The following is an 11,473-nucleotide window of genomic DNA, read 5'->3' as shown; positions in this document are numbered from 1 at the left end:
TTCAACTTGACTCATTTGAAATATAGCATACGTAGTAAGTAGTTTAGCTCTGATGCTTTAGAAATTGGTTTGCAGTGTTCATGTCTTTTTTTTAAGAAGTAGGCAAACATATTGATGCAATATTCGTACATTTGAAATGAAGACACTGACTGAATGGCCTGTTAAAGGCCCTGCACAGCGTTGTACTGCAGAAAGTGGTGTCTCGGCAGACCGCTCCTGTGATTGGTCAGACGGTCGATGACAAAAAGTGGGACGTTCCCGGAAAAATCGCTAACCGGAAGGGAAGGCCAGAGCCTCAGAAGAAGAAGAAGACAGCCACCACCGATGAGACCAGCGAAAGAAGAAAAAGTATTGTAAGTCGCACAAGTTGAAATGATAGAAGACGGAGGTAAACGGGAACACTGAACGCTCGTCGGACTTCTTGTCGACGAGCCGTTACAACGTATTTAGACACGCTCTGTCACGTTTTGGTCCACCGATCAGCCAAGTCCGGGTTCAGGCGAAACGTCCACCAAGACAGGGTCGAGAGAGAGAGGCTACGAGGTCCTAGCCCCGTGAGAACCGCAAAACATGTCCAAAAAAGCCTTGGCACAAACATCGTCGAGGAGAATATGCTATGTGCTTGTGCCAGCGGCAGACACAATACCAAGTCCGAGTCCCCGAGTTTGACAAACGTCAAACAGCTGACGACGTGTGGCCGAGAAACGGAAAGTTGTCCAATGACGTTTTTCACCGCTAACCTAGCTAACGCTGTCAGAATTCAAGTTTTCATTTACCAAGTTTAGCACAAACGCTCGTTTTGGGGGGTTTCGTTTGTCGACATTTCACGTCCACCGAGCTAGTGCTAATGCTAAGCAAATGATAATGTCAATATCGGACGTTAGCTATCCGATATTGCTGCCAAGTTGCCAAACTGCTCAACATAACTGACGTCCCCAGTTAATGTTGTGCTGTCCGAGTTATCGATGGCGGTCGCTTTATTTTGACGCTGTCACAGCTAAACTAACGTTCACCATATATTTACCGTCCGTCAAAGCTACGGTACACATTTTAGGTTAGCTAGCAGCTGATTGTTTTCACAACATAACATCCGCTTTGCCGCTTTTCACGTTGCTAAAACTGGCCGCAGCCTGACCGAAAACACATTTTTATAACTTACTAACTTCATGGCAACTCTACATGATGGTAGTTTGGCAACTAGTTCATTGCTATGCTCACTTCGAGCCTGTCAAGTAAGGATTGTCGTTCCCCTCAAGTGACAAATAACTGTCAGGCCACTTGTTTTTCGCAATCATATATGTACTTTGTAAAAAAAAAAATGTTGTGTGACGGCCTTTACCTGTCTTTTTGTAATGCTGTCATGGTTGTTATGTCAGCTGTATTTTTCTTTTTTCTCAGCAGTTTGACTTGAAAGTTGAACTCTGGGACTCATCCGAGGTAGTTAATAGGGTCCACAGTTTCTCACACTCGTGCCAGGAAATGCCAGCAAGCTTGTGCTTTCCACACATTAAGTGTCATAAAGATGTAACTGCAGACAGTATTTTGCCTTGTAATTCTGCCGATTAATGTTGCTGAGATCATGTGTCTGCATGTGTGTCTCCTTGTATTTAATGCGTTTTCACATGTTTATGGCTGAATGAGGGGAACCTTTGAGACGGAAGGGAATCACGGTTACTTGCTTGAGCTCTTGGTAGTTTTATGGTGCATGGACCTTGTCCTCCTAAAGTGGTGACACATCTTGCCAAACCAGCCCCGAAAAAAGTGCTACCAATCAGCACACATGGACATGTTTTTTGGTTAATTTAAGGACACTCAGGCTATGAGGCAATTTTCTAGAGTGTATTATGGTTGTATGAGTATTTGAGCTGGTTGCGTTGAGCTGACATCAACTAGGCCCCAGCTCCACATTTTTAGATCTGCAGAAAGGAGTAACCGTTGAAGCACCCGTTTTTGTGATTCACTAAAATCTGCTTGGGAAAAGTCATCAAACATGAAGTGGACTAAGGCTATTTGAGATAACTTGATGGGTTGGAAGCTTATGAGGCTATTTCTTGGACTACATGCATAGGTGCAGATTGGGATTTTGTTCTTAATTTAATCTAGATTGCACTTAGATTTCAATGCAGGGAAGAATGTGTGATTTCTCATGTTTTGGCCAAGCCTGTGGATAGCTATATTCTTCTTTTGGGTATTGGGTTTTTCAAGCACAAGTCATGAGAAACGGATGTCCTGTGATTTCCTATCGGCCTTGCTAACTGCTAGTGATGAGTATCATGTTTGCTTTTCCTGTGTTCTGTCCCCCGTTTTCCTGTCACTGTTTCCAAAGCCATTCTTTATTAGAAACCTGAACGGTATGGCTTACCTTGGATCCAGCATTTCCTCTTTCATTAAATCACAGGGATTGTTCTGCTTCTTTGTCTTTGTTGATCTCTTGTGGCAAAGTGTATTTTTTTTTTTTGACAATTATGTGTAGGTCTTGAATTCATGGCTTCAATACATGGAAACTTGCTGCTTCCATTTGAGAGTCTGATCATTTGACATATGAGACCAAGGGAGGAGGTGATGCAGCCCCTCATATCAGACACCACCAGTTCCAGGACCCCACCCTTTAGATGAAATGAGCAGCACAAGTCCCTGCTTGTGCGTTTGAAACTGGTATAGTGATGCCAGCTGCAAAGGTTGTTTGACTGCTACTTGAATGAAATAGAGACAGAGTTTAGATTATGTTTTCATTACATGTCATATCATACAAAATTGGGTGTCATCCAATATGCTAATCAGACCTAATCATTTTGCTGAAGATCGTATTGCAATACGTTTGAACAACACAGACTTGTATGTGTTCCTGAACTAACTACATGCAACAACAACTCAGAGAAGTAGGAATCGTTATTTGGCTGTTGGAGGCCACAGCGTAAGCTTTAATTTTCATGAAGTGAACAGCAGTTATTCATAGGAATATTGTGAATTTTTTGTTTTGAATTTGAAAAACTTTGCCCTCAGTTAGTTCTGAGTATCTGTACATGTATTACACCTGTTCATATTTAGGTGTTCAATGCACTGCATCGCTGCTAAGTGCTTAGATATCACACTGGTAGCAGAGCATACAGGAGGCCACGATGAATATTTCACAGGCTCTCTCTCTCTCTCTAGTTTGCTCCTTCCTCCTCCCCCTTTCGTTGACCCATGTGCCACTGTCTCTCTGTGACCCACTTCCCCGTGGAGGTCTTCAGAGCCCATTAGGGATGCCATCAAAGCATCCGTCGCAGGCTGTTTAAGATGCAAGCAAAAAGGAACCTCTGATAGCAAGCCGCTACTTAAACCTTTTTTACTGTAAATGTTATTCTGACATTATTGATGTTACTGTTTTGTCCCTTGACAGTTACTACATCATCAGTCAGTCGGTAGCAGACTGTGTGTGTTTTGCTATTAATAGTTGTAGTCTACAGTATCTGTTTGTAGTAAAGACAAATCTTCAGCCCTGTTTTGCATCCTATGAGTTACTTTTTATGCCTTTTTTTTTAAACATTCTTTTAATGTTTTCTGCCCTGTGAATGGCTGCAGCGAAATGCAACTCGCATATAACGCAACTGTGCCATAAAACAAAAGGTTTGTTTGGTTGTATTGGTCCCACCTGATTTATCCAAACCTTCCAAATTAATATTTTCACCGAGCCGGAACTATTGTGATGAAAGTTTCCTTTTTAGTAAAAGACATGCAAACATGACTTGAATTCCAGCTAATGTTTCCCAAATCATGTAGCATTTTAGGTGACATTTATGGCAATCGGGGTGTTTCCACAAACGCAATCCATCCACGAGTTCATCTTTGCTTTCTCTAGCGAGGAATGTGAACAGGTGACAGCTCATCTCTGCTGCTGCCATCAAATGAGTACAGACCTCATGTCTGTCTGACCCAGTGAACAGAGTGCCTTTATTCCTTCTCCAACTCTGCTGCTGCTGTGAGGGATTTCCTCTGCTCTTTCAGGCCTTGTGGTGGTGTGTATGTGCTCGTTAAAGAGTCCAGTGAGACCTTTAAGTGCACTGCTGATGATGTCTGCTGTCGTTGGATGCAGATGTCCTACCATGCAGCTTTCTAAAAACCTATATCAACTGTAAACATGCTGAAGTTGGAGAATCTTAACACGTGTAGAGAAAAAGGGGAACACTGAAAAATAACTTTTTTTTAAATATCCCATAATGCTTTGTGACAGTGATTTCTAAAAACCGATGCAGCAAAACACAATGGTAGACGTTGACCTGCAAACCAGTTCACATAATGAACCCAGCATGGTTGGTTGGTACGATGTCAAATGAAGCATGCCAGTCCTGAATACTTTATGGACAGAGCTATGAGCTCCTGTCACATGCTGAAGCTTAAGTCCGCCTCAGCAATGAGCGGAGAAAAAAGACCAGCACAACTAAACTCTAATTATTAGAGTATTAAATTAACTCTAAACTCTCAGCAGTGATGTTTTTATTTCAGTTTGCCTCATTCTCTACATTTCCCTTCTCTCTCAGGAATAGTCCAAACTCTGGATTGTTGTCAGTATGCATTTGTGCTCCTGCATTAGGTTGTCCCAGTGACAAAACTTAGGCTATCCCAAGTTTTAATGTGCTCAGCAGTAAAATGTCTTCTGCAATCTTCACTTCCTGCTTGGAGCTGAGTTGTGTTTCCTGTCCTTTGACCAAGCAGAAGCTGGCTGACCTCATGTGTATCACCCAACTGAAAAACAGATTAGGCAAGGTTTTTCATATACGCAAAGCAGGCTAAAGTCAAGAGAATAAATGGTTGCATCATATTTACCGTCTTTGTATGCTCTAATCACATGCAGTTGTGTGGGCCAGATTGGGCTGGATGAAATGGATTTAAAACTCTAAAATGTACCTCTGAGTTACATGTTTGTCTCGGTACCAATAGTAAATTGTCTGAAATCCACAACAAGACTGAGTCAAAGTCAAAGTTTGATAAATACCACTTGGTCCTTGTGAAACAAAACATGGTCGCTGGAAGTTGTAGTGTGACTTGCTGTTTCGTTATCTGGTTTTGGTATCGCCACATGGAAACAGCCACAGAGATCTTGGCACTATATAGTCATGGTTTCAAACTGTGGCCAAATATCTGTTCACAGATGACTCACGGGAACAAATGTGTTGAGCTAATGCTTGGGGGGAAGGTTTGGGTGAGGCATTATACTCATTTCTATAGTTTTCTCCTCCAGCACTTGTTTATACTAAACATGGTTCAATAATAAACTCTTTATCCGGAGGCCGGGCCCAGTGTGATGCATGTGTCAGCAACTTAAACTCCAAATTGTCTTGATGGTAATCTTTAGAGCTTTAGAGCAGACCTATTTTACAGTTGCACTATAGTTAATTGGCAGCTGGAATCAAGGAATTCATCTTGTTTTTTGTTTTTTTAATGAAACATACACGATACTTTTAACTACTATAATCTTCTGCCATGATAGTTGTTTTCTGTTTGAAGTATAGCTGAATATACTGAACAATATATTGTGCTTTTCAGCTCCCACTGGTGAGGTCTCGTCTTCCTCCGGCTCGTCTACCTGCCTGAAGTGAACTTGCTCCCCGTCAAACCCAGCCCCACCAGCTCCTGCACCGGCCTCAAGTCTTCTCCCAGCTGCTTCTTCTGTCTCCCAGTTTTCAACACTGCGCTATGGCAGGGCGAGGCGGACCAGCACGGACCAACGGCACTGCAGCAAGCAACAAGATCTGCCAGTTTAAGCTAGTGCTGTTGGGGGAGTCAGCGGTGGGAAAGTCCAGCTTGGTGCTGCGCTTTGTCAAAGGCCAATTCCACGAGTACCAGGAGAGCACTATCGGAGGTGAGCTTTTTGTGTTCGACCCCCACTGTTGTCTCTGCTCTCAAGCATACTTTAATGGCATCGTAGCTGTGCTTGTCTTCAACTATAATTTACAGCTCAGAGCGATACAAGGATCAATGAAAGCATTTCAAACCTATAATGCTCGTACTCACTCTAAAACATTTGCAATGTGTCAGTGGAGGGAAACAACATGTCCCTGCCAGTACAGAGGAACTGATTTGCTCGCCTTAATCGTTTCTGTTGTCGGAGCCTAAGCAGAAGAAGGAGTGGCAGAACCAGTTCTTTGCAGCTTATCGCCCAATTCTCCCATGAGCCACCAAGTTCTACACCCACGGCAGACACATATATTGATTTGCCGAAAACTAATTACATTTCTAGATATTTTTGTGCAGCAAAGAGCTGAAAGTGGACAGAAAGTGAATTTAGATTGTTCTCTGCAAACACTTTCAAACAGTTCTTAGGCAGCAGAGGAGCCAGCTTACTTGAAACAGGAAGGAATCGAGAAAACAATGGGGATTTCCTGTAGATCAGTGAAGCTGGTGAAAGATTATTGTAAAAGTATATTTGAATCTGTCTGTTCCTTTGACATTTTGCAGTGGTGGGGTTAAATGTGTTGGTGCTTCTACATTACGGTGACTACAGCTTGAGGGCTACGGAAGTAACTGGGATGTTACGTACAAATCCTGAGCCCAGCTGGAAAAACAACAGTGACAGGTTTCCACTCGAGCTGCTGACTTCATATGACGATGGGCTTGTTCTTCATGATTTGATTTAGAGAGGAATGCAGATTCAGATTTTTTTTTGACTGGCGATTTTCTTTATTGGAACCATAATTGTATGTAGGCATCTTATAGAGTCAACTCTGTATTATCCATCTATCTAATTTTAATCTATTATACAAAATTATTCATGACTCAGTAACTATTTACAAGAATCTACAGGTGTGCTTATTTTATTTGCTTGAATAGCGTGGTTCTGCCTGCACCACACCTTCTGACGCTACACGACTCAATAGGAAAGGGAGAGACTCCACACTGTTTGCACTTTAGACTGGCTTACTGTCACTACTCTGAGCACCGTGCATGGGGATAAATTCAATATAATATATTAAGCATCTGATGAAGTAAGTTGTTCCAAATGTTTTCCTTTTTTGAGGACCTTCCTCCACAGCTTCTTTTGGACTTGCAGGTGTTACAAATTGCAAGCCTTGTCTTCTGCACTCTGTTGTGTATGTGCGTGTCTTTCGTTCAGTGCCACTGCTCTGCATGCAACATAAAATCATCAAGCAGCACACGTGTGTAAATTTGACTAGCAAAAAAACGGCAATATGAGACCAATCAGCATAGGTGAAAATGTGCCGGTTCTGTCAGCAGATCAGGTCAGCCTTGTTTTATTAAATTATTATAACCTCTGTCGTTTACAATTAAGGAAATTGCTCATAATTTGCCTTGCTACTAGACAGGGCTGCAACTAACAATTATTTTCATTATTGATTAATGTGCTGATTGTTGAGCATACGATGACATAATCAAGTTGCTGGTTTTGTACAAAAAAACAATCCAAAACCGAAAGATAGTTAGTGTACGTTGGTGTAAAGAAGAGAAATGCAGTTAATGGAAGAAGAGCAGGAGCTAGTGAGTGTTTGGCTTTTTTGCTTTGATTCATGAATTGCACATTCCAGTACTGCTAGTAGACTTAAGCTGGTTTACTGAGAGTTTTACTATCTGGTGTAATGAAGAGATGAATATATAAGCTACAGCACTACGTTGAACCAACATTTCTTTTCCATGCGTCCTACGTCTTATGAGTCGTGTGGCTGTAGGATGTGAGGACAGGATGCTCAGTGCTTACACTCACCAAGCACTCGCAGCGAGTCAGCATGTTTTATACTCGACTCAACCATGTGGTCAGCTGAATGCCTGAGCAAAGATTACAAAGCTTTAAAGTATGTGCAAGTGAATGCTCAGTTTCCTCTGTCATGTGACGGTTGGCTGAGTAAGCGAGCTGTATGCAGTTTGCCTGGTCGTTCTGTGGCACAGTATGTTTTTACTGTGCCACAGTATGTTTTTACTGTGCCACGGTATGTTTTTACTGTACACATGATAGTTTTTTTTTCTCATTTGTGAATTTCCATGACACCGTGTTTCCCCTTCATCATGTTTTCTTAATTGTGCTGTTTTTTCTAGTCTCGGTCGGCTCTGAAGGGGCCGAGTTGTTTCCTGTACATTTGTATATGATTGATATAGCACCATGCCCCTCCAAATTAAATTACATTTGAAGCAGGGTTCTAGACTCCACTTCCACTTGTCTCAGTGCTGTATCTTGTTGAGCTCAGCTATTGAGAACGGAGTTGTAACTTGTCTGTTATCTTTGAAGCATTTTATAACCTGATGATGATGTTGGAAGGTAGATCAATGTCGTTCCTCTGGACTGTGTTTTGACTGCCTTTTGGACTTGGTTTTGACTGGACATGGTCTTGGACTCGATTTTCTTGACTTCACTCTGTTTTCAGGTGTAAATATTGTCCTGTAGATAACAGTCCTGTGATTTTCTGCTTTGATATTCTTTCTCATATGTATTATTTTCTTTCCAGCTGCCTTCCTCACCCAGACGGTATGTTTGGATGACACAACAGTCAAGTTTGAGATTTGGGACACTGCAGGACAGGAACGGTATCACAGCTTGGCGCCCATGTACTACAGGGGAGCCCAGGCTGCCATCGTGGTCTACGATATCACCAACACAGTAAGTTACATGGGATCTGGACACTTGTCCCGTTTGATTATTGCTTCATTCAAGAGAGCTCCACACCTTTTGCTCTTCTTATGTAGAACTTGCATCAGGAATTTTTTTATAGCACAGTTTCTCATGTTTGTGCTTGTTTTTTCTTCTTTTTGTTTTAAAGGATACATTCACACGTGCAAAGAACTGGGTGAAGGAGCTCCAGCGGCAAGCCAGCCCCAATATTGTTATTGCACTGGCAGGAAACAAAGCAGACTTGGCCAACAAGAGAGCCATAGATTTCCAGGTAATTAGGGATTTTTACAACTCCATACTGATGTTTCCAATTATTTAATGACATTCTTGAATAAATTAAGTTGCTAATTTGTCCAATGCTGTGCTCTATTTATTTCTCCAGGAAGCACAAGCATATGCAGATGACAACAGTTTGCTTTTTATGGAGACTTCAGCCAAGACTGCTATGAATGTCAATGAGATTTTTATGGCTATCGGTAAGTGCTCACTCATTTTACTGTCCTGTCAACAAACAATTGTCTATTATCGATTTGACGGAAAATAGATCAATGCAACTATCTTGTCTGTTGCAGACAATGTTTAACTCAAAGGATTGATTTATTGTTTTGCTTATAAAAGCTCAGGATGGCACCTTCCAATTCCTTATTTTATCTGACCATACACTCAAAACCTCAAAGATTTGGCAGGATAACCAGTAATTAAAATATTAATTTGTTGCCCTACTGCCATGTTGCCATCATCCGGATATTAATTTGTTGTCCTCCAAACCCAAAACAGCCAAGAAACTCCCTAAGAACGAGACTCCGGGTGGAGCGGGCGCTGGCGGGCGGACCAGAGGCGGCGTGGACCTGCAGGAAACTGCACCGCAGGGCAGAAGTGGCCAGTGCTGTGGCGGCGGGAACTAACTAACACGAGTCAGCTGATACAACCAATCCACAGCTTCGATCAACCAGACCAGATATTAGCCAGCTGTCAAACAATGTCCCATTGGTCAACCCAAACCATGGTCGGACCAATCAACCTGTGAGCAACACAGCACCAATTAACTGTTTGGCAAATGAGTCCACTGGCCAGTAAACTGCCAGACCCCTCTTGACGGTTGAACCAACCAACAAATCAACCCACAGGCTTATTTCCAGAATCATATTTGAACCCCGGGACTTGCCAATCCATGACCTCTCTATCGATGAGACACTTGACGTCACCTTAGGGGAAAAACCATCCCATTCATGGAAGAAGAAGGAAAAAAAAGAAGATCAGTCATCGTTAATGGCACTTAATGTGGCCATCTTGCTCATCTTTTGTTTCTGTATTTGTGTAGAGGAAAAAAAATGAAAGAATATAAACAGGCTCATTAGCCCCTTTCCTGTCTCTTTTGCCCCCCCTGCTTTCCCATGCACCAAACATTTCTTGAGTGTTTCCAATATGGTCTTAGGACACTGTTAAATCTCCAGGTGCATGCAGCAGTCCCTCACTTTTCAGTCTTGTTCCGGGTCAGCTTCCTGGAAAAGATGAAGAGAGGAGGTTCCTTATAGGAGAATGGGAATGGACACGCATTTCCTTCTTGGTAGAGCTGTGTAGATTGAATTATTACATTGTTATTGTTATCACTATTATTATTATTCAGCTTCTTTTGACACAGGCTGTTCAGTATGATTTTAAAGCCTTTACGGTTTTACAATCACTCGTCTATGTTATCCAACCATATACAGTAAATAGTACTTTATTAACATCGTCACCCATAAGAACTTTTAGCATTAATGTAATGTTTTGAATCATCAGTGTACAATGACGAATACATAAAGCAAGATTTGTTTTCTTGACCAAAATTACAACTGTATTGACAACGTTGCTGTATTTGTAACAGACTTTTCAACTTTATAATCAATCAGTAGTTATTGTCGAAACGATATCTTCCCAATCTCTACATGCTTTGTCAACCTTAATTATTTTGTGATGGATTTTTTTTTTTCATGTCTTAATTTTTTTTTCTGAAGATCTATGGTATTAAATGCACTGGTTCTGTCTCATCATCTTTGTGAATTGAGATGTTATCGTCGGCTTCCTTTCCTTTTTTTCTTTTCTCTCTCTTTGTTTGTACTCATCATATCAGGGAGGGATTGCTTTCAACTGTAATGTCATCCTGTTAAGGTATCGACAACTAGCACAACAGTACCTACACAGCAGCCAATGCTGTTAGCTGGGGGTGGCAATGGGGAGGGTGGGGTCATGTGTAGATAAAGAAGGACAAAAAATGTAATTTTACCAATAAACAAGGGGAAGGTATTTTTTCTGTATGCCTGTTTTATCATTTCACCATATCCAAATATTTACGACTCAGTCATTTTTGTTTTCTATAACTAGTGACATCTACCTGCTTTGATTTAAACCACTCTGTAATCAATAGAAAAGGCTAATACAAAAGGAGCTCTGCATCTAAAATCAATATAATTCAAATTATTTTTACTTGTATTAAGACTGTATTCGTGTCAAAACATTAAACATTTGTAAATACAGCTTATTTGACGTTTAATAATTGCGTCCACAAACTACATTACCCATAATCACCACGGGCGAGGCATGATGCTTTCAAGCGCTGTAGACGTTTTGTATACTCAGTCTATTCAAACCAAATGTACTGACGCTTTCAAATGGGCTACCTTTCCAAAAATGAAAATAAATCACGTCTTATATAATATAACCGCTGACTACAGGAGAATAAAGGCACACATAATAGCATACAATACCTTTCTGTAAAGACATTCAAAACACCTTTCACATCAGACAGGTGTAGATATGTCCAGTTATTTATGGGGATATGGTACACCCATTCAGACATACTGTTTCGATAACGTGTCTGCTTCGAGGGTGAAA

At 41.3% G+C, this 11,473-nt stretch overlaps 1 protein-coding gene across 1 annotated transcript; it reads left to right on the top strand.

The window, feature by feature from the left end:
- The first annotated feature begins 241 nt into the window (after window positions 1-241).
- rab5c (RAB5C, member RAS oncogene family) lies at window positions 242-9,817 on the top strand. Its single transcript, XM_084038145.1, has 6 exons — window positions 242-353; window positions 5,527-5,842; window positions 8,436-8,587; window positions 8,748-8,870; window positions 8,982-9,075; window positions 9,377-9,817. Exons 2-6 carry the CDS (start codon window positions 5,677-5,679, stop codon window positions 9,502-9,504), a joined length of 663 nt encoding a protein of 220 aa, XP_083894271.1. The 5' UTR covers window positions 242-353; window positions 5,527-5,676; the 3' UTR covers window positions 9,505-9,817.
- The last annotated feature ends 1,656 nt before the right edge of the window (window positions 9,818-11,473 follow it).

This window comes from Eutrigla gurnardus (assembly GCF_963514095.1).
Source record: "Eutrigla gurnardus genome assembly, chromosome: 20".
Classification (NCBI taxonomy): domain Eukaryota; kingdom Metazoa; phylum Chordata; class Actinopteri; order Perciformes; family Triglidae; genus Eutrigla; species Eutrigla gurnardus.
This window is presented reverse-complemented; position numbering and strand designations above follow the sequence as displayed.

Coding starts and splice junctions, on each gene's coding strand:
- rab5c (XM_084038145.1), top strand. CDS start 5,677: ATGGCAGGGCGAGGCGGACCAGCACGGACCAACGGCACTGCAGCAAGC. Junction 8,588..8,747: donor TCTACGATATCACCAACACA/GTAAGTTACATG, acceptor TTTGTTTTAAAG/GATACATTCACACGTGCAAA. Junction 9,076..9,376: donor TGAGATTTTTATGGCTATCG/GTAAGTGCTCAC, acceptor AACCCAAAACAG/CCAAGAAACTCCCTAAGAAC.